The sequence below is a fragment of the Acanthamoeba castellanii genome, assembly GCF_000313135.1.
Source record: "Acanthamoeba castellanii str. Neff unplaced genomic scaffold scf7180000084697, whole genome shotgun sequence".
Classification (NCBI taxonomy): Eukaryota; Discosea; order Longamoebia; family Acanthamoebidae; genus Acanthamoeba; species Acanthamoeba castellanii.
The window spans coordinates 14,047-33,116 of NW_004457437.1; the positions used below are offsets into that span (position 1 = coordinate 14,047).

Here is a 19,070-nt window from a genome sequence, read left to right on the forward strand (position 1 = left end):
TAGTGCGATCAAACGATGGAGGGCAGCGACAGCAGAGAAGTGCCACTACGTCGTCCTGTAGCACCTCCGCCCCCGAGACCGCGGCAACAAGGCACGTCACCATCCGAGATGCGCGACGAGCCGACGCGCGCTTCCTGTCGCAAGTGATGCTGCAGGCCTCGCGCTCGCATCTGGACAAGGGCGTCTACGACATCTACTTCCCCACCTTCTCCGACGACGAGCGCCTTGCCCTCCTCGCCGACATGGCCGACTGCAGCCCCGACGCCGGCAGCGTCTGCTGCTGGGATGGTGACCCTCCTCCTCTCCTCGCTCCTTCCACTGTTCATCCAGCCTCTAACCGCACGACACGCAACACGCACAACACGACACGCACGCGCAACACGACGCGACCCACAGGGTTCCTCGTCGCAGAGGTGAACGGCACGCCGGCCGCCGCGCTTGCGGGGTATGGGTCGGACACGAAGTCCACGCAAGGCTACCTCGACACGATGTGGGACGCGCTGAAGAGGCGCGGCTGGACGCGGGACCAGTTCGAGCGCATGCTCGAGAAGCGGGAGGCTATCGACTCAGTCACCACAAAGGACTCGCGGCGGCTCTGGGTCGTCGACTGGGTGACCACCCTGCCCGAGTTCCGAAAGCTGGGCCTCATCAGCAAGCTCCTGCACCTAATCCTTCAGCGAGGTGCGCGTGTGGCGTGTGGCGTGTGGCGTGTGGCGTGTGGCGTGAACTGACGCAGTGGCTCTTCGTGCAGGAAAGGAGCGAGGGTACAAGCTGGCGGAGGTGTCGGTCTTCCTGGGCAACGATCCGGCGATCCTGGCCTACAAGAAGAAGGGCTTCGAAGAGTACCAGTCCATCGCCAGCCCCGTGTGGCAGCGCGTCATCAACTGCCCCGGCATCATGCGCCTCATCAAGCCGCTCAACGATAACGACCCAGGGGCAGCCCCGACACAGCCCTCTGCTGAGTAAATAAAATAAATTAAAAGAAATCAAATTTTTATTTGTATTTATTTACGTTTTGGGCACTGCTCATGCTTCCACTGGTGCGCTCTGGTGGCCGGTCAGGATGGCGATGGTGGAGCACCCTGTTGGCGGGTGCAGCGGTCGGGGCCTGCCTCCACTACTGCCTGATGCTCCTGCTCTTCTCTTCCTCCACACCCTCCCCCACAGATTCCCTTTTACCTCCGCGCAAGCAGCCTTTACCTCCGACCAGTACCCCCCTCTCCATCTTCATTCCTTTTCTTATTGTATTTTATTTTATTTTACCAATATAATCTGTCATCTTTCATCCTTCATCTTTCATCTTTATGTCGTCACAGTGCTCGAGGCGACGTCGTCATCTCGTCTCGGCGGCCTGTTCCTTGCACAGCGCGAGGCGGAGAGGCTGAAGCCGCTACTCCACGCCGACCTGCTTCAGCGACAAGAGCAGCGACTACGCAGCCTAAAAACGCAGGGCGACGGTGGTGATGGCGGGGCGAGGGCGGACCTGGTGCCGGCGGCGGTGGAGCGCGAGGTGGAGCGCGTGGCGCACGCCCTGGAGTCGGTCGGGCGCACCAAGCTGGCAGCCATCTTCCGCGCGTGCTTCGTGAGCACGCTCGAGACCACCACCCTCCTCATGCCCAACGGCCACACCCACGTCTTCACCGGTTTCGCCTTTTTCTTCTTCCATGTCGTGTCGTGTGTCGTGTGTCGTGTGTCGTGTGTGCTCACGAGCAGGTCGGGTGTGTTGTTGGTGTGCGGGCAGGAGACATTCCGGCGATGTGGCTGCGCGACTCGGCAGCGCAGGTGAACCACTACATCCCGTTGGCCGCCCACGACCTCCACCTCCAGGTCCTCATCGAAGGTGCGTTGCGTGTGCGTCGTATATTGTGTGTGGCTGTGCGCGGATGACCGGCTCATGAGCAAACCGCGTGAATGGCGGGCAGGCCTGATCAAGCGGCAAGCCAATCGGATCCTGCTGGACCCCTACGCCAACGCCTTTCGCGACCAGCCCTTCCACGGGTGCGCTCGTCACATTCCCTCTCTATATGCACATTTTTTCTTATATATTAATATTGGACAGAAACACACTGATGTGGACATATAATTCGAATAATATTTGACCAATTGGTGATGACAACGGTTGGCGATTGGACAGGCTCAAGGCCAACGACCGGCGGGTGGGCAAGACGGAGGAGATCTGGGAGCGGAAGTACGAGGTCGACTCGCTGTGCTACTTCCTCTCCCTCTCCTTCAAGTACTGGAACGCCACCGGTCCGCCTCTCCCGTCGTTTCGTAGTAGAACGTGTGGTGTGTGTCATTGGACACGCGCTGACGGTGGTGCAGGAAGCACGACGATGTTCGATGACGAGTGGCTGCGCAAGAAGCCGGCCGGTCTCCACCTGGATCTGGAGAAGCCAGAAGCTGGAGCAGAACCACGACCCCGACGTACTCCCCCTCCCCCCATCGTCACCCAAGGGTTTCGCTGGTCTGTGCTGACGCGACGTCGCGGCCGGCGTCGGGCGTGAGCGCAGACGTCGCCGTACAAGTACCACACGGAAATGCCCCAGCAGGGCATCGGGGCCGATACCGCCTACACGGGCATGACCTGGAGCGGTTCGTTTTCGTTGTGTGTGTCGTGTGTGTATGTGCGCGCGTGTGTGTGTATGTGTGGTGCGTGCGTGTGCATGTGTGTGTGTGTGTGTGTGTGTGCGTGCGCGTGCGTGCGTGTGGTCGAGGCTGTGATTATGATTCGGGGCGACCATTAGGGTTCAGGCCGTCGGACGACGCGTGCAAGTATCCGTTCCTGGTGCCGTCCAACATGTTCGCCGTGGTCACGCTGGGCTACTTGGCCGAGATCGCCGAGCGGGTCTACGCCAACGGGGCGCTGAGCGCCGAGGCCCTGGCCCTGCGCCAGCAGATCGACGACGGTACTTAATCTCTTTCGGCCACACCCACCCACACACACACGCACAACTCACGCCTGAGCGTTTTGTGTCGTATCCAGGCATCCACAAGCACGCAATCGTGAACCACCCAACACACGGCAAGATCTACGCCTACGAGGTGTGTGGTGTGTGTGGTGTGTGTCGTTGTGCCGCGTATCGTGTCGTGGTGTGTGCGTCGGATTGATGAGTTGTTGTGTGGATTGGGCCAGACGGACGGCAGGGGCTTGTACAATCTGATGGACGACGCCAACGTGCCGTCGCTGCTGTCGATGCCCTACCTGGGCTACCGCTCGCCGCACGACCCCGACGGCGCGCTCGCTGACAACACGCGCCGGTTCGTGCTGTCCAAGGACAACCCCTATTTCTACACCGGTTGCGTACCAACCTCCGCCACTTGATTGCTCGCACTCGCGTCGCTGATCCGTGCGTGGGGTGTGTGCGATGCGCGTGTGCGTGTGCGGTGGCGACCTAATTAGGTCGACTGGCCAAGGGGGTGGGCAGCCCGCACACGCGTCGCGGGTATGTGTGGCACATCGGCCTCACCATGCAGGCGCTGACCTCGACCGACCCCCGCGAGATCCTCGAACTCATCGCGACCTGCGAGGTCCCTCCCAGCGCGCTCGATTTTATGAGAGACCGCCAATTACAGCCATTCTCATCGCGTGTCGTGTGTCGTGTGTCGTGTGTCGTGTGTCGTGTGTCGTGCGTGTGTCGTGTGTTGTGTCGCTACAGAACACGGACGCGGACAAGGGCGTGATGCACGAATCGTTCAACCCGAACCGGCCGGCACAGTTCACGCGACCATGGTTCGCGTGGGCCAACTCGCTGTTCGCCGAGCTGGTGCGCGACAAGCTGCCCGTCCTCCTCCTAGACGCAACCAACCAATCATTAACGCACCACACCTGATCATAAAATCATCCAATCCTATTTTGTGAGATTAACATCAAAGTGTGGATGGTCGACGAACGAGAAACCAATATGGTGGTTGGGAGAGGTGGTCTATTCAGCTCGCCGACGTGGTGCTGAGGTGGTACTGGGGTCCGCCGCTCCGGGACCTCTACGCTCGGTTTGACCCGTTTCCGTCTACGGCCAACCGCACCGGCCTCATCCTGGCCGTGGCCGCCGTGGCCGAGCGCGAGGGCTTCCGGTTCCACCTGTACGGCCCGCCGGCCATCAACATCGCGCCGGCGCCTTAGGGCGGTGCACTACCAGGGCGGGATCAACTACGAAGCCCAGCGTCAGCTGTTCGAACGCTGCCGCATCACGATCAACACCCACGTCAACTTCGGCGGACCCTACAGAGCGCGACGTGATCGCGCCGGCGTCGGGCTGCTGCTCGCGACGCAGAGCATTATGGAGCACGGCCGCGAGTACAGACTGCGCTCTAAGTACTCCTCTGACGCCTGGGCGAGTACCGTCGACGCTGGCATACGTCTTTGTGTGGCATTCCCGACACAGAGACCACCTGACACTAAAGAGGTGAAAAAGAAAAGTGGACCTGTTGCACGGTGAGACTTGAAAGTGAAACAACACAACGCAAGTGTGAGCCAATCGGACTTAGAGCTCCAATGGGGAGTATTACCATCGCCATGCAACAAAGGCTCAAGGCTCTCAAGTTTCTCTTAGCTATCCTCCACATCCCCGGTCTTCTCACTGTTGGTCACTCCATGTAGCTCAGCTAGAGCGTAAAGCACCACACCAAGGCTCCATCTATTTCAAGCTCTCTTTTTATTTCGCCCGCGGCTGGTCACACATCGCCCAACCAACTTCAAGTTCCGCTTCGCGGTGCGCTATTTCTCCTTTCTCAGTGGGCCGGAGTTGGGCCGCTTGAGCCACTTGCGCAGTTGAAGAGAGCCTCACCAAGAGCTTTCCAATCTATACACACACTCGCCACCACACAACTCCAACAGAAGCAGAGAGAAAAACAGGAGCCAGATGCAGAGGCTGCAACCGATAGCGCCTCGCAGTGCTGACCAGGCCCGCCAAGTAGCCACTGCCCAGCTTCTCCAACAGGTTTAGTTTCTCCTCTTCCCCCCCCCCCCCACTCTTCTCTCTTCGCTCTTTCTTTCGCGAATGCAGCCTACGTTCTTTTAGGCGGTAGAGCCTGGCACTCAAAAGGGGGGGGTCTGTACGTGTGGCTGAAGCAGGTGGCGATGTTGGCAAACAGCGTGACCCGCCTAGCGCGCAAGATGCAACACAACCACGGCCACCTGTCACCCCCAGAGCAGGCCCAACTCGACCTCCAACTGCGACTGCTCGACACGCACATGGTCCAACTCCACCGCAACCAACCTGTCACCACCACTTCAGATTTGTTTGCTCCTCCTCAATTCCTGTGTCACACCACCACCACCAACACCGCCCCTCCCCACCAACATCGCCACCATCCACTTCAACAACAACCACGGCCTCCACAACATCACCTCCAGCAGCACCATCAACCTCGACCGCAAACATTTCCTCTCCACGACGATGAAGAAGACAAGGCGAGGTCTGTCGCGGACACCAGCTCCACGCCCTCTTCTCCCAACGCGGCCGAGCCTGCAGAAGAGGCGCAGAAGGCCGCCGCCAACAGCCTCGGGCGGCGACGAACCAAGCGCCTGTTCCACGACCGGGCGTGCCAAGACTGCCACACGCGCTTCACGAGCCAGTGGCGCACAGGCCCCACAGGCCCTTCAACGTACCCTTCATCGCCTTTTTGGTTGCCTTTTTTTTCCTGGTGCCCCACAACCATTGGCCGGTGGTTTATTTTTAATCTGTAAGGATATATTTTCATCTTTAAAGATGTTGCGGTGCAACACAGGCTCTGCAATGCGTGCGGAATTCGGTACGCGAGGCTGGGGAGGCAGGTCGGAAAGCCACAGCTGGTGCCCCCGCCAGCAGCTGTGGCAGCAACTCGAAGCAGCATCCAGTTTCTTCTCAACTGACAGACGCCCAGCTTGTCCGGGAGTGTTTGGCAACATCTCAAGAATGTAGATAACCTGTGTATTAAGAAAATGCTTCTAAAGGCCAATTGGAATCCCTGTGTGTGATCAGGAAGGAAGAATGTGCGAGGTGTTCCTTTCTCACTTTCTTCGTCGTCTCGTTCTGATTGTCCTTTTTAGCACATGTGCCCGGTCTGCCTTCGGGTTTCCCTGAGCCGACAGTCAGCCCAATCTGCGCTATGGCCAACGAAGTCAGACGCCTCACACGCAAGATGCACCTGTCTCCCCGCGAACAGGCCCAGCTCCACGACCACTTGCGTGCGCTCGATGCGCTGCTCCTCCACCTTCAAACCACGACCGATCGAGTCTCCATCAACATCCGGACCCTCAACGTACCCATTTCCCTACGTTTCGCCCCCACGCCCCAATAATGACTCGCTACACGCGCGCAGGTTGTGCAATGCGTGCGGTCTCAGGCACGCCAGACAGCGGTCTGGGCCGATGCGCCAAGCTGCGGCAGCAACGAACGCCTCGGCCGCCGCCCCGCTACGCGGCAGCATCAACTTCCTCCTCAATTGAAATTTTTGTTTATAAACATAAATAGCACACACACCACACAGATGATGTGCATTCCTGACAGCGACTCACGTGAGCCGTTGTGTAGGGGCATGCGTGTAGTCCAAGACAACCACTTGTTGTTGTTGTTGTTGTTGTTGTTGTTGTTGCCCTTCTAGAAGAAGATTTCGGTGTAGTGGTCCATCAGGGTCTGCAGGATCTTCTGGATCTTGCCGAACATCAGATGGCTCTCCAACGTTACCTGCAGGTTCGCCGCGACAACCACCACAACAGCACAAAATGAGCGCACGCGTGACACCACACACCCACACGACACACACACGACACACACACGACACACACGACACACAATGTGGTTGAGCGCCGCACCTGGCGAGGGCGGATCAGCTCGGGACCAAAAACGAGAGCGAGCGTGGCCGAGTTCATTCGGTTCAGCTTTGGTTCATAGAGGTCACCCACGGTTAGCCATGTGTGCGTGCGTGGCGTGTCATGGGTGGAGCTGTGACGTACTTCGCTGCAGAAGCTGATGCGGAGGAGGAAGTGGATGAGGTACTGCAATAGCGTGCGGTTGGGGAGCGGTAGCCTGCTCACCACCTTCTTCAAGTCGTCCTGTACACGAAACCGCCATCACGGAAGAGATCAACACACCCGGCGTGTGCGTGTGCGTGTGCGTGTGCGTGTGCGTGTGCGTGTGCGTGTGGTCAGCGGCGCTATTGGCTCGTACCCGGTACTTGTCAATATCCTCTTTGGTGCCCTTGAGCTTGATGAGGTCGTCGTACACGTCGTAGGTGAACAGCGGCTCCGGTAAATCCCTAAAATACCTGCTCACGATACATAAATGCATAAATATACAATATACAGAAAACATAATTATATAGATATAGATAAAGAAAATAATATGTCTTGGTTTCGAGAGTTAGGGCGCACAATTTGAGCAAGTCGGCCACGTTGTGCAGATTCTTGCCTGTCATGTCGATCTCGCCTGAATCTGTGTGACAGAACAGAATTAGATTTTTGTATTAAAATAATGTTAACATTATTTTAATACAAAAAAAGAGTCTTGGCGGAGGTATCTGTACACACCTCTGCTTAGGCCTTCGAAAGCGTCGCGGAGGTCTTCGACACCAGAAGACGACGCTGACTGCGTGAACAGATCCTCCTCCGCAATCGCTGCCACAAGACACGAACGTCAGCATTTCAATAGTGTGAGACTTACACATGTGTCGTGTGTGTTGTGTGTGTCGTGTGTGTCGTGCGGTATCAGAGGTGCGTGTGGTGGTGGTGGTGCGTGTGCGACGGTGCATGGAAAGAAAGGGGGAATGACAAGCGTACCGTGGGTGAGGAGGTGGTTGGTGGTGGCGAACACAATGTAGGGGATGCCCAGCTTGCGCTTCTTCTCCGACACCAGCAACTCGAGCAGCGGAACTCCAAACACTGTCCCGCCATAACTACACGTCAGGAGACGGCACACACGGTACACACGGCACACGACACGCACGACACACGCGGGGGGAGGCGGTGGTGTGGCACCTCCTTTGGGCTTGAGGCGGTGGACAAGGTCCTTGATCTCCTTCAGCCATACTTGCTTCTTGTCGGCCGATCCCAGGGTCACCAGGTACCGCTCGTCCCTGGCCGTGACCAACTCGAACGTCAAGTCCTCCTGCACACACCGCACACACACCGCACACGTTAAGATCAGGTCAACGAGGAGGAGATGATTGGGCCATTGATTACCTTTTCCTTGCTCGAGATGGAGGAGCGTGGCGAGAAGGAGCTGATGCTGAAACTCTGCGTGAGCCCGCGTTCTCGAGGCGTGGAGGGCGAGGCACTGACGGTGGCGCCCTTCAGCGGAATCTCGGCCTTGAACCGGTACTCGATCTCGCTCGGGGCCTTGCCCTTGCCTTTGCCCCGCTCTGGTCCACAAACCACACCAGTTCAGACCCACCCACCACGTCAGCATTCCGAACATTCCACGCATTCATTCACGCATTCCAAGAAGAGTACCCTTGTCCTTGGTCTTAGAGCCCTTGTCAGACTTGGCCTTCTTCGCGGCCTTGCGGCTCTTCTTGTCGCTGGCGTCGGGGCTGAGAGGCGCGAGCGACGTCGCCCCACGCGTGTCGTTGATACCGCTACCCCCGCCTGTTGTGCGTTTGTGTGTGTGTGTGTGTGTGTGCGTGTGGTGCGAAAAGTGAGCAAAAGGGAGGTATGGTGCGGAGATGGGGAGGGGTCCAACGCACCACCGACGAAGCGCTCGCCCAGCCCAGCAGTCTGGCCCGCGTCGGAATTCCTACCTAGGATGCTGCTGCTGTTGCTGCCGCCCTTCTTCTGCTTCTGCGGCTGGGTGGCGATGATCACGTCCGAGAACACGAACAGGTACCGCTCCTGCCCGTTCAGCTGCACCGCACCTGCACACGACACACAACACACACGACACACACACGACACACACGACATGGCTGATGAGCAGCAATGAACGAGGCAGGGGGAAGGGGTCGTGAGGTGAACCTTCGAGGACGAACTTGCGGCGGGCGAGGAGGAAAGGGGAGATGGGCGGCGCGACGATGACGGAGGGCGAGGAGGCGGTGAGGTCGCCCCCTCGCCCCGACTGGGTGGGCGACTGGCTGCCGTTGGCCGCCGACAGGATGTCGTAGCCGCTGATCCGCACCGCCACCGACAGCAGCTCGGCGCGGAGCGGGGCCTCCTCGGTGGCCTTCTTGACCTGGACCAGCGCCCTCTTCATCGCCGACAGACAGTTGCGCAGGGCCACGTGGTCGGGATGCCCCTCCGGTGTGTGCGTGGTGATCGTCTGGAAGAAGAACGAAAACGAAACCAGAGAAGAAAGAAGAACGAAGAGAAGGAAGAGATAAGATTCAAAGAGGGAGCCATGGGAGAAAGATTAGTGGAGGAGAAGGAGGAGATACCTCGAGCAGGGCGGTGAGGTGGGCGGGATGAGCGATGATGAGGGCATAGATGGCGGGCATGTTGAGGGCCTGTTGCGGACCCTTGGACTGACTCAGCCTCTCCTCGGTCTGCCATTGTTAATTTAAATACGAATAATGAATAATACGAATAATGAATAATGAATAATAATAAGGAATTGTAAATGAATAATGAATAATGGATAATGTCAGGCGATGCAAGTACTTCTCATCATGATGGAGGAGAGGGAAACAAGCGAACCTGCTTCATGAACTTGGCGAAGGTGGGGTTGTCTTGCTGGCACTTGACCAAGAGGTTGAGCGCGTACTTGGAATTGGAGATGTACTCGGCGTATCGCTTGGCCCCTTTCACCTGTCCCCACACAACGTAAGCCCAGGGACGCAGCACTCCGCTGTGGAGAAGGTGTGGGGTACGAGGATCTCGGCGATGTGGCCCACGCCCTCGATGGAGGGGAACTGTGAATTGTAGAGTGATCGCAGCTGATCCAATGCATTGGTGTGCGCCTGGTTGATGCTGCAATTGTTGGAGAGCAGATGGTGTGAGACGCACACACGCACTACGATCAGTGACAACGGTCTCACCATGGTACCATGAACGGTGTGCGTGTGTGCGTGTGCGGTGGTGCGTGTGAATACCTCTCAACCCAGTTGAAAATGGTGTCCATGTCCTGGGGCCGCAGCATTGATCCATCAAGTCGCAGTGGATGGATGTAGTACTACTCAACAACAGCACGAAGGACATGCACACGAGCGATTAGAACGGCCATGCGGGTCCAGCAACAAACAAACAAGCAACAAGCCTCGCGGCATTTGATTATGACATCTCATAAGAGGGAGATTGATGAGGGAATGAGAAGGAGGGGGGGCACCTTGATGGCGTGTTGTAGGGTGGAGGTGTACTGGGACTCGCTCGCGATCAAATCTCGTAGGCCTGCATTACGGGCCACCATCGCCTGCCGAAACACTCGGCCTGTGCATTATAGTAGCTCAGCAATTGCAGATTTTGAAGTACAAGAGTGATTTAATTGGAAATCGAAATGATTTCCAATTAAATATATTCTCTCTCTACACGATTTATAAGATTGGGCAGGGGCAAAGAACGAAGACGAAGAGATTAAGAAGGGAATGGAAGCAGCAAGTACCCATCTTGTGGTACTTCTGTCGTTGGAGGAAGCCCCTTATGCACGCCTGGCCCAAGACAAGCCTCTGCAGGATCTCCTCTCTTCTCTTCTGCCTATCATCGTCGTTCATTCTCCAAAACTCGCACTCCGCGCCCACCCGCTCCTCCTTCCTTCACTGTCACACAAACACAAGTCCTGAACTCTCTGTCTGCTGGCTTTTTGTAGCTGGCTCGTCTTTGTATTTTGTTTCTCCACTCGACCAGAACAACCAACAAGGACAAGGGCAATTTCTGCTCACACCACCTCTCCTTTAGGGAGTAACCGACAATTCGAGCCTCTCTGGTCACAACAGCCTTGAAGTCCCTTCTTTTCCTTCGCCTTCTCTCTTTTACCTTACCTTTTTCTCTTTTCCGCCCCAACTCCGCGCTACATTTTTCTACGTTTTGGCGCCAAGATCTACGTAGAGGGGCGGGCAGTGACAACTCATCCCACAGCACCTCCCACCTTGGGTCCAAAGAGGCTTAGATTTCTTCTTCCTTCTCCTTTCCCAGAACGTGCATCAATCTTGCATCAATCAATCGAAAAAAGCAATTTAAAATCGATATACGCAAATAAGATGAGCCAAGAAGCCAAGAAGCCGGCCCAGAGGCGCCTCAAGCTGCCACAAGGCTACGAGCCGCCCAACAAGCGCCGCCAGTCGCTGCTGACCGCCTTCGTCACCTCATCTCCCAAGCGCGAACAGGATGCAGCCGCCGCTGCCGACGATGAGACCGGCAGCAGCCAGTCAGCGGTGCTCGCCACCCCTCCCCGCCCCCCTCGCCGCTCGCCGCGCAGCCAGAAGGCCAAGGCCGTGCCGGCCGCGTCGCCTGCGGTCAGCACCAGGAAGCGGACCGCCGCCGCCGCAAAGAAGAAGACGACGACGAGCTCTAAGAAGGCTGCAACCACAGCTCGCGGTGGCAAGAGGAAGAAGATGGAAGAAGAAGACGACGAAGAAGAAGAGGTGGAAGAAGTGGAAGACGATGACGATGACGATGATGATGACGCGGAAGACGACTTTGTGCCGGACGAGGATGAAGAGGAGCCGCCGGAGGAAGCTGACGAAGACGGTGGCGACGAGGGTGATGGGGACGAGGACGAGCCCAAGGCAGGCAAGGGCAAGAAGAAGCGAACGGCGAACAACAAGGCCTCGGCCGCCAAGACAAAGAAGGCGCCGGCGGTGGCCACCAGGGCGGCCAAGCGGCGGAAGATCGCGGTCGCGTCTGATGGCGACGAGACCGGCGGCGGTGGCGAGATGGACATCGAAGAAGAAGCAAAGAAGAAGTCGAAGTCGACAACGCCGGCGGCGAAGACGAAGACACAGGCGAAGAAGGCGGCATCGTCCAGCGCCACCAGCGGGAAGAAGAGGGCGCGCGATGAAGACGAAGACGACGAAGCCGAAATGGAGGTGGAAGCGGAAGATGATGATGAAGAAGAGGCAAACGACGGCGCTGATCTGATGAGCATCGCCGGTGGTGCCGAGAAGCTGGCGTCGGGCGAACTGGTCTTCGCCTCCGACCCCAAGGTACTGCTGCTCATCTGAGAATATGATTTCAACTTTTATTAACAGCCAACCACAATCAAACCACAAATGACCGACCAACCACAATCAATCAGGTGCACGCCCAGTTCGTGAAGAAGCTGAATGCGGTCGGCAGTGCGCTGCAGACCAGTCCCACCAAGTCGCCGTCCAAGTCGAGGGCAGCCGCTGCGGCGGGCAAGTCCGGCGGCGTCAAGTACACCCCGCTCGAGCAGCAGTTCGTGGCCGTCAAGGAGAAGAATCCCGACGTGCTGCTCATCGTCGAGTGTGGCTACCGCTGCCGATTCTTCGGCGAGGACGCCGAGGTACCTCTATCAGCCTGATCCGCAACATTGTCAACGTTGACGTAGACGGACGCTGATGATGATGATGATGATGGTGGTGATGACGATGGTGCTATACAGATTGCATCCAAGGTGCTGCACATCGCGTGCTTCCAGGCGCACAATTTCATGAACGCCAGCATCCCCACCAACCGGCTGCACATTCACACCAAGCACGTGCTCCCCGCATTCATTCCTCACATATCTTCCATTTATTGTTATTTATTTTCTAATTATGTATATTTATTTGAATTGTTTGGCCTGGTAGTCATTTTTAATATATTTATTTTTCTTTCTAGACGGCTCGTGGAGCAAGGCTACAAGGTGGGGTTGGTCAAGCAGACCGAAACGGCAGCGATCAAGGCGGCCGGCGCCACCAAGTCGGGACCGTTCGCCCGCGAGCTGAGTGCCATCTACACCAAGGCCACCTACATCCCCGAAGGTGCGTGGCCAAGCCAGAGCTTCTTTCTTTCTCTTTCGATTGATTGACATCTGATCGACTCACTGGCGCGGCTCACCGCCCACTTGCCCACAGACGTCGAGACGATTGCCACCGTGGGCGGCACGGCCTCGAGTCCCAACTACCTCATGTGCCTGTACGAACAGCTCAACGAGGACAACACCGACAGCGTTCACTTCAGCATTTTGGTACGTGTCGTCGTCGTCGTCGTCGTCGTCGTCGTCGTGGCATGCTGACTGAGTTGCTCGTGTTCGTTGACACGCGCAGGCCATCCAACTGTCGACCGGCGACATTGTCTACGACGACTTTGACGACGATTTCGCGCGCGAGGCGCTGGAGACGCGTATCCTGCACCTGCAGCCGGCCGAGCTTATCCTCCAGCAGACGCTCACGCCCCAGACCACCCGTCTGCTCAACCGCCTGTGTCCCTCGGAGGCCACACTTGGTACGTTCACCACTTCGTACGTCATGTGCGGTGCGTGCGTCGCGGGCGTGTGCGTGTGCACTGTGTCGTGTGCGTGTGGCGCAGCACTCACAGTAGGGTCGGGGCATGGGCAGGCATCAACAAAACGCTGGTGGAGAACCTGGAGGACTACCTCTGGGACTACGACAGCGCGATCGGTACCGCGATGGAGTTCTACGCCGTGTCGCCATCGAAGCGAGTACGAATATTTCTAATTATTAGCATTCATTTGTTTAATAGTGGTAATATAGGTAATGTAATAATAATAATAATAAGGATAATAATAACAATAAATGGCTCCTGGGCTGAGACTTGTGTACGTGCGCGCAGCCCTCGCTCCACGGTGTCAAGTTCGGTTCGGGCGAGGCTCTGCCCAACGGCGTGGTCATTTGCCTCTCGATGATGATCGGGCGGCTGGAGAAGTGTCAGCTGGAGGACGTGCTGCGCCTCACCTCCAATTTCCGACACTTCACGCGCGCGTCGACGATGTCTGTCTCCGGCATCACGGCGACCAATCTCGAATTCTTCAACAACCAAGTGCGTCGCTCTCTTCATATCTTAACTTACCGCGCCTCACGACGACACGCACACCGCACACCGCACACGCACACGCACACACCACGCATACCGCACACGCCACTGTGCTCACATTGGGTGCTCTTCTGTAGGACAACGGACATTACAAGGGCAGCCTCTATTGGCTGATGAACCACACCCAAACGGCATTCGGCGCTCGATTGCTGCGCAAGTGGCTCCAGCAGCCCCTGCTCGAGAAAAAGTACGGACTGCCACAGCCCCAGGAATTTAAGGTTGAAGGAATGCAACCGCTGCTGACGTGTCAAAACCTGCACCAGGTTCATCGACGAGCGTCTGGACGCTGTGGCGGAGCTCATGGAGACTTCAGCTCCGGCCATCAAGGTACCTTGATTCAATAATGAGCGTTTTTTTGTATGATTCTGATTGGTCGGCATTTGTGTCTGCGTAGTTGATGTTGGACGTCGTGAAGGCGCTGCCCGATCTGGAGCGCGGTCTTGTCCAGTGTCACTACAAGCGATGCTCACCGCAAGCCTTCCTGTCGCTCCTTCAGTCCTTCAAGAAGTGCATATCACCATTCATCGCACACACCACACACGCACACACCGCACACACGCACACACACCGCACACACGCACGCCCACACACACTGGAGTTGTTCATATTCTCTGCGTGCACACCTCAGGGTATCCAAATGCGCGCCACCGCGGGCGGCGCTCGAGCAGCAGGTCAAGTCAACGCTGCTGAGGTCGCTATTGCACTACCCGGACATGTGCGACGACGTGGACTACTTCCTCAACGCCATGTCCACCAAGGCCGCGCAGACAGGCAAAAAGCGAAAGCTCTTCGTCGACTCGGATCAGTTCCCCGAAGTCGCCAAGTACCACTCGGTACGCCTCACTTTTTTCATATTTGTTTTATTATTTAAAGAATATTATTTAAATAATTTTTGATAGAATAATCAATTTCATGCGTACCTAACTAATCATTCTTTTCTTTTTTGTGGTCGTGTAGGAGATTGAGAACGTCAAGAAGAAGCTGCACGATCACTTGGCCGAAGTGCGAGACGAGCTCAACATGCCCAGTCTCGACTACGTGACCAGGAGCAACGCCAAGGTAAGAGAGCCTACATTCGCTAAACACCTTTATCACTGCAGTGCTTGCTCATCAAGCCTTTCTCACACGCACACGCACACAACCCGACTATCCAGTATTTGATCGAGCTGACCCTCGCGAAAGCCAAGTCGATCCCCAAGGACTGGGTGTTGGTCAACGGGTGCGTGCATGATTTTCTCCTCGTCTCACTCAATGAATTGTTTGCATTGACCTGACCGTGTGTTGCGGTTTTCGTTGTGTGTGTGTGTGTGTGTGTGTGTGTGTGTGTGTGTGTGTGTGTGTGTGGTGTGTGTGTTGACCAGTACTACGAAGTTGGGGCGGTACCAGACGCCCAAGATCGTAGGCCTCATGCAGAAGATGGCCCTCAACAAGGAGAAGCTCACCATCGCCGCCGAACAGGCCTGGGACGCCTTCCTTGGGTTCGTACCAAGCCTCAGTCACGCCCTTGTCACCGCCACTTGTGTGCACAGCCCACTCATCGTGTCGTTGGTCGTGTCGTTGGTCGTGTCGTTGGTCGTGTCGTTGGTTGGTCGTGTGCTGTAGAGAGTTCAAGGCTAAGTACGACGTGTTCCACGAGGTGATGCGAAAGCTGGGCGCCCTGGACTGTCTCGACTCGCTGGCCGCCCTGGCCAAGGGCAGGCCCGGCTACGTCCGACCGATCATCTGCGATGACGAGCACCGAAAGGTATCCGCCTACCGCCCGTATGTTGCTGAGAGGTCCCTGATTGCTCACAACCTGTCTGTGCGTGCGGTGTGTGCCGTGTGTGCGGTGTAGTTGGAGATTGTGGACGGGCGCCATCCGGTGGTGGAGGCCCTGATGACGGATCCGTTCGTGCCCAATGCTATCTCCATGCGCAGCGACGCCCAACGTTGCATGGTCCTCACGGGACCCAACATGGGCGGCAAGACCTCCTACATCAAACAGGTACGACACGCACACGCACACGCACTCGCACACGCACACGAGCATGAGCACACGATACTACACGCGCAAGTTTCATGAATGCCACAACTTGATGTGTCGTCGTTCAGGTAGCGTTGATCGTGGCGATGGCACAGATCGGCTCGTTCGTACCCGCCGAGTCCGCCTGCTTGTCGCCCGTTGATGCCATCCACACCCGCATGGGCGCATCCGACAACCTCGAACGGTAACCTTTCTCATCCCCCGCTGTGCGTGCGGTGATGCGTGTGCCGGTGTGTGCGGTGTGTGCAGGTGCGTGCGTGTGCATGTGCGGTGTGTGCGTGCGGTGTGTGCAGTGTGTGCGTGTGCGGTGTGTGCGTGCGTGCGTGTGCGTGTGCGATATGTGGACAAGCCACGATTCGTGCTGCTGACTGTCGCGTTTTCGGCCGAAACAAGGGGCCAGAGTACGTTCTATGTGGAACTGCAGGAGACGTCGAGCATTCTCCAGAAGGCGACGGACCGCTCGCTCGTCATTCTGGACGAACTGGGCCGCGGCACCTCCACCCACGACGGGTACCCTCTTTCTTCCCATGAACTGATCATCGACCTCGACCCCGACTCACGACAAGACACACGACACACGACGACACGCCACCGCACACGACACGACCACAGAGTCGCGATTGCCTACGCCACGCTGGACCACACCATCCGGAGCATCAGGTGCTTCACCATATTCGTAACCCACTACCCGCTACTCGCGCAGGTACGTTCCTTGGTGGACCCCTTTGATTCAATTCAAATTGAAAGAAAGCTCCCGACTGACTCGGCAATCGTGGTTGTGGTGGTGGTTGGGGGGGTGGGGTAGTTGGAGGAGGTGTACCCGAGCGTGGTGGGCAACTACCACATGGCCTTCATGGAGCACGAGAAGGAGCGAAAGGAGGACGACCCCAGCACCACGTACGAACCCATCACATCTTTCGCCCCCCCTCCCAATCAAGCTATTGGTAGTTTGTTGTTGGTGGTGGTGATGGTGGTGGTGTTCTTTGTTGTTGTTTGTTATTTGTTGTTTGTCGGCCTTTTGTTTGTTGATGGTGGTTTGTTCGTTGTTGGTTGCTGTGATCGAGCCGCATGTTCACTAAAAAGCGCTCTTGGTGTGTGGCGTGAATTGTGGGTTGTCGAATTTTAGGATCACCTTCCTGTACAAGCTCACTGAGGGCGCGGCCAAGAAGAGCTACGGCCTCAATGTCGCTCGACTCGCCGAGGCACGTCCTCTCGCTCGCTCTCTCTCTCTCTCTCTCTCTCTCTCTCTATGCTCTCCTTACACACAACACCTGACCCCCGCCTTTGTGTGTCGTGCGTTGTGTGTCGTGCGTTGTGTGTCGTGCGTTGGCTGTAACAGTTGCCGAGCGAGGTAATCGCTGTGGCGTCGAAGAAGTCGCATGAGCTTGAGGAGAGCGTGAAGCAGAAGGCCGAGCGGAGGAACAACACCGCCGTACAGAAGCTGAAGGACCTCTACCGCGCCCTCTCCGCCCTCAAGGCCACCGAGGATGGTGGCGGTGATGGTCAGCAGCAGCAGCAGCAGGAGCCAGGTCATGAAGAAGGCATGAAGGAGGAAGTTGATGAAGCCACCATCATCAACAACAGCAACAGCTGGCACACCAAGATGGCACAGATCAGCAGCCTGCTGGGGCTTTGTAAGTCCCAAGCCACGTAAGCCATGTAGGACCTTTCTTAAATTATTATCAACCCAAAAAGAGGAGCACTTGCCCAAAAAGGAGTTGTGGCCCAGGCACGTAAGGGGAGATGACACTGTGTTGACCATAGCCAGACCAGTGCTGGAACCTTATCCAGGTGCTTGGGCTATGGTAGTGTTTCCGTTTTCTCGCTTTTCTTCCTTCAACCTGATACGAAGCTCACCAGCAGCAGCAAAAGCACCTGGTGGTCACTGTCCCCCGGTGCAATGGTCGCCACCACAGCCCTGTATGCTCTTCCTGGGAGAGAAAGAGGCACCATAGAGGGTGAAAATGAGATGCTATCTTTAGAAACTGGAGGTTTGACTTCAAGTCCCGCCCACACCTGCGGCTGGTCATAGAATTCGGTCCCAGACAACCAACAACACCAGAGAGCAACCACAGCACAACGGAACTGAACCAGAAGAGATCGATTTATGATCCACGGACCAATCGTTCGATCTGCGCGCCGAAGATGCTGCCGCATCCGCCCAGCGATCACTTGCATCACTTCGAGCGCCGACTTCACCTCTGCCAAGTGGTCCTCTGGTAAGTTGCCTTCTCAGACCCTTCCCACAACATACACTTGTATCAGCGTCAGCCAATCATCATCTCTGACGACCACGTATGATCGTCGGTGATGCCTCAATCATCAAGTTGATTGCGAGATGGGATGACCAGATATGGTGTGACTTGATATATGGTGTGATGTAGTTTGTCACAGTGGAACATCACATCATATCTGACCCATATACGTCAATGTGTGCGCATATGCGTACAGGTTGCACGAGAAGTTTGAGCATCAGCCGGGGGGCGATGTGGTAAACTCGGGGACCAGCAAGGCGTCGGTCTACGAGGACTACACCGACATGTGCGCGCGGGCCAATCTCCAGGTGCTCCTCTCGCGGGCCGTGCTGGGCAAGATGGTCAAGCGCGCCTTCCCCGACGTCGTCACCGTCAGGCGCGGCGCCCGCGGCTCCACCAAGGAGCACTACGTCGGCCTGGCCCGCAGGCAGCGACCCATCGTCAAGGCCGAGCCCGAGCCCGAGCCCGACCACGTAGAAGATGATGATCAGCAACAGAACACAACATCCACGTCGACATCCACATCTACCACTACATCTACCTCCACATCTACATCTTTCTCCACATCAATTATTCCATCATCTCCGATCCAGACCCAGGCGTTGAAGTTGCCGCTGACATCCGGCGCGGTGCCCTATGCCAGCCGCGAATTTGGCAGCGGCCACGCCGCTGTGCTTCTGTGAGCCGCCGGTACCCTGGCCACTGCAGCCCCTACAAGCCCAGGCCGGCGATCGATCACACCAGCCACGGCCATTACCTCCTCCCGCACCTCCAACGCGACCACCGCCCTTCAAAGACGATGATCGCCCCCCGGCAGTGAGGTGGGCGGAGAGCATCATCTCGCCCATCACCACCACCATCATCACCACCATCACCACCATCACTACGCCAGCTC

At 56.9% G+C, this 19,070-nt stretch overlaps 4 protein-coding genes and 1 pseudogene across 4 annotated transcripts in view; 4 read left to right on the forward strand and 1 right to left on the reverse strand.

Annotated features, from left to right (window-relative positions):
• ACA1_127910 (acetyltransferase, GNAT superfamily protein) overlaps window positions 1–966 on the forward strand; it is a gene marked incomplete at both ends in the record, with an annotated part of 1,323 nt that extends 357 nt beyond the window's left edge. Inside the window, 3 exons of the mRNA XM_004338912.1 lie at window positions 36–288; window positions 397–681; window positions 752–966. Coding sequence (XP_004338960.1) covers window positions 36–288; window positions 397–681; window positions 752–966 — 753 coding nt within the window. The remainder of the gene's footprint in view (window positions 1–35; window positions 289–396; window positions 682–751) is intronic.
• A 97-nt stretch (window positions 967–1,063) lies between these two features.
• ACA1_128020 (uncharacterized protein) lies at window positions 1,064–4,407 on the forward strand (the record flags this gene model as incomplete). The annotated part of the gene is made up of 15 exons (XM_004338913.1): window positions 1,064–1,100; window positions 1,317–1,643; window positions 1,742–1,840; window positions 1,923–1,998; window positions 2,135–2,250; window positions 2,323–2,424; window positions 2,506–2,592; window positions 2,745–2,906; window positions 2,984–3,042; window positions 3,134–3,301; window positions 3,475–3,528; window positions 3,657–3,764; window positions 3,932–4,080; window positions 4,121–4,312; window positions 4,383–4,407. 15 exons carry the CDS (start codon window positions 1,064–1,066, stop codon window positions 4,405–4,407), a joined length of 1,761 nt encoding a protein of 586 aa, XP_004338961.1.
• Window positions 4,408–6,578: 2,171 nt separating this feature from the next.
• ACA1_128030 lies at window positions 6,579–10,614 on the reverse strand (annotated as a pseudogene).
• Window positions 10,615–11,100: 486 nt separating this feature from the next.
• Window positions 11,101–17,574, forward strand: ACA1_128040 (MutS domain V domain containing protein; the record flags this gene model as incomplete). Its single annotated transcript, XM_004338914.1, has 23 exons — window positions 11,101–12,045; window positions 12,150–12,365; window positions 12,465–12,560; window positions 12,696–12,825; window positions 12,919–13,031; window positions 13,111–13,288; window positions 13,402–13,505; window positions 13,637–13,843; window positions 13,975–14,084; window positions 14,161–14,224; window positions 14,292–14,404; window positions 14,526–14,730; window positions 14,855–14,956; window positions 15,052–15,116; window positions 15,259–15,375; window positions 15,500–15,641; window positions 15,732–15,881; window positions 15,989–16,104; window positions 16,314–16,430; window positions 16,533–16,623; window positions 16,726–16,817; window positions 17,047–17,104; window positions 17,260–17,574. 23 exons carry the CDS (start codon window positions 11,101–11,103, stop codon window positions 17,572–17,574), a joined length of 3,846 nt encoding a protein of 1,281 aa, XP_004338962.1.
• Window positions 17,575–18,065: 491 nt separating this feature from the next.
• ACA1_128050 (uncharacterized protein) lies at window positions 18,066–18,858 on the forward strand (the record flags this gene model as incomplete). Its single annotated transcript, XM_004338915.1, has 3 exons — window positions 18,066–18,139; window positions 18,372–18,438; window positions 18,484–18,858. The coding sequence occupies 3 exons, from the start codon at window positions 18,066–18,068 to the stop codon at window positions 18,856–18,858; spliced, it is 516 nt and encodes a 171-aa protein (XP_004338963.1).
• Window positions 18,859–19,070: the final 212 nt, after the last annotated feature.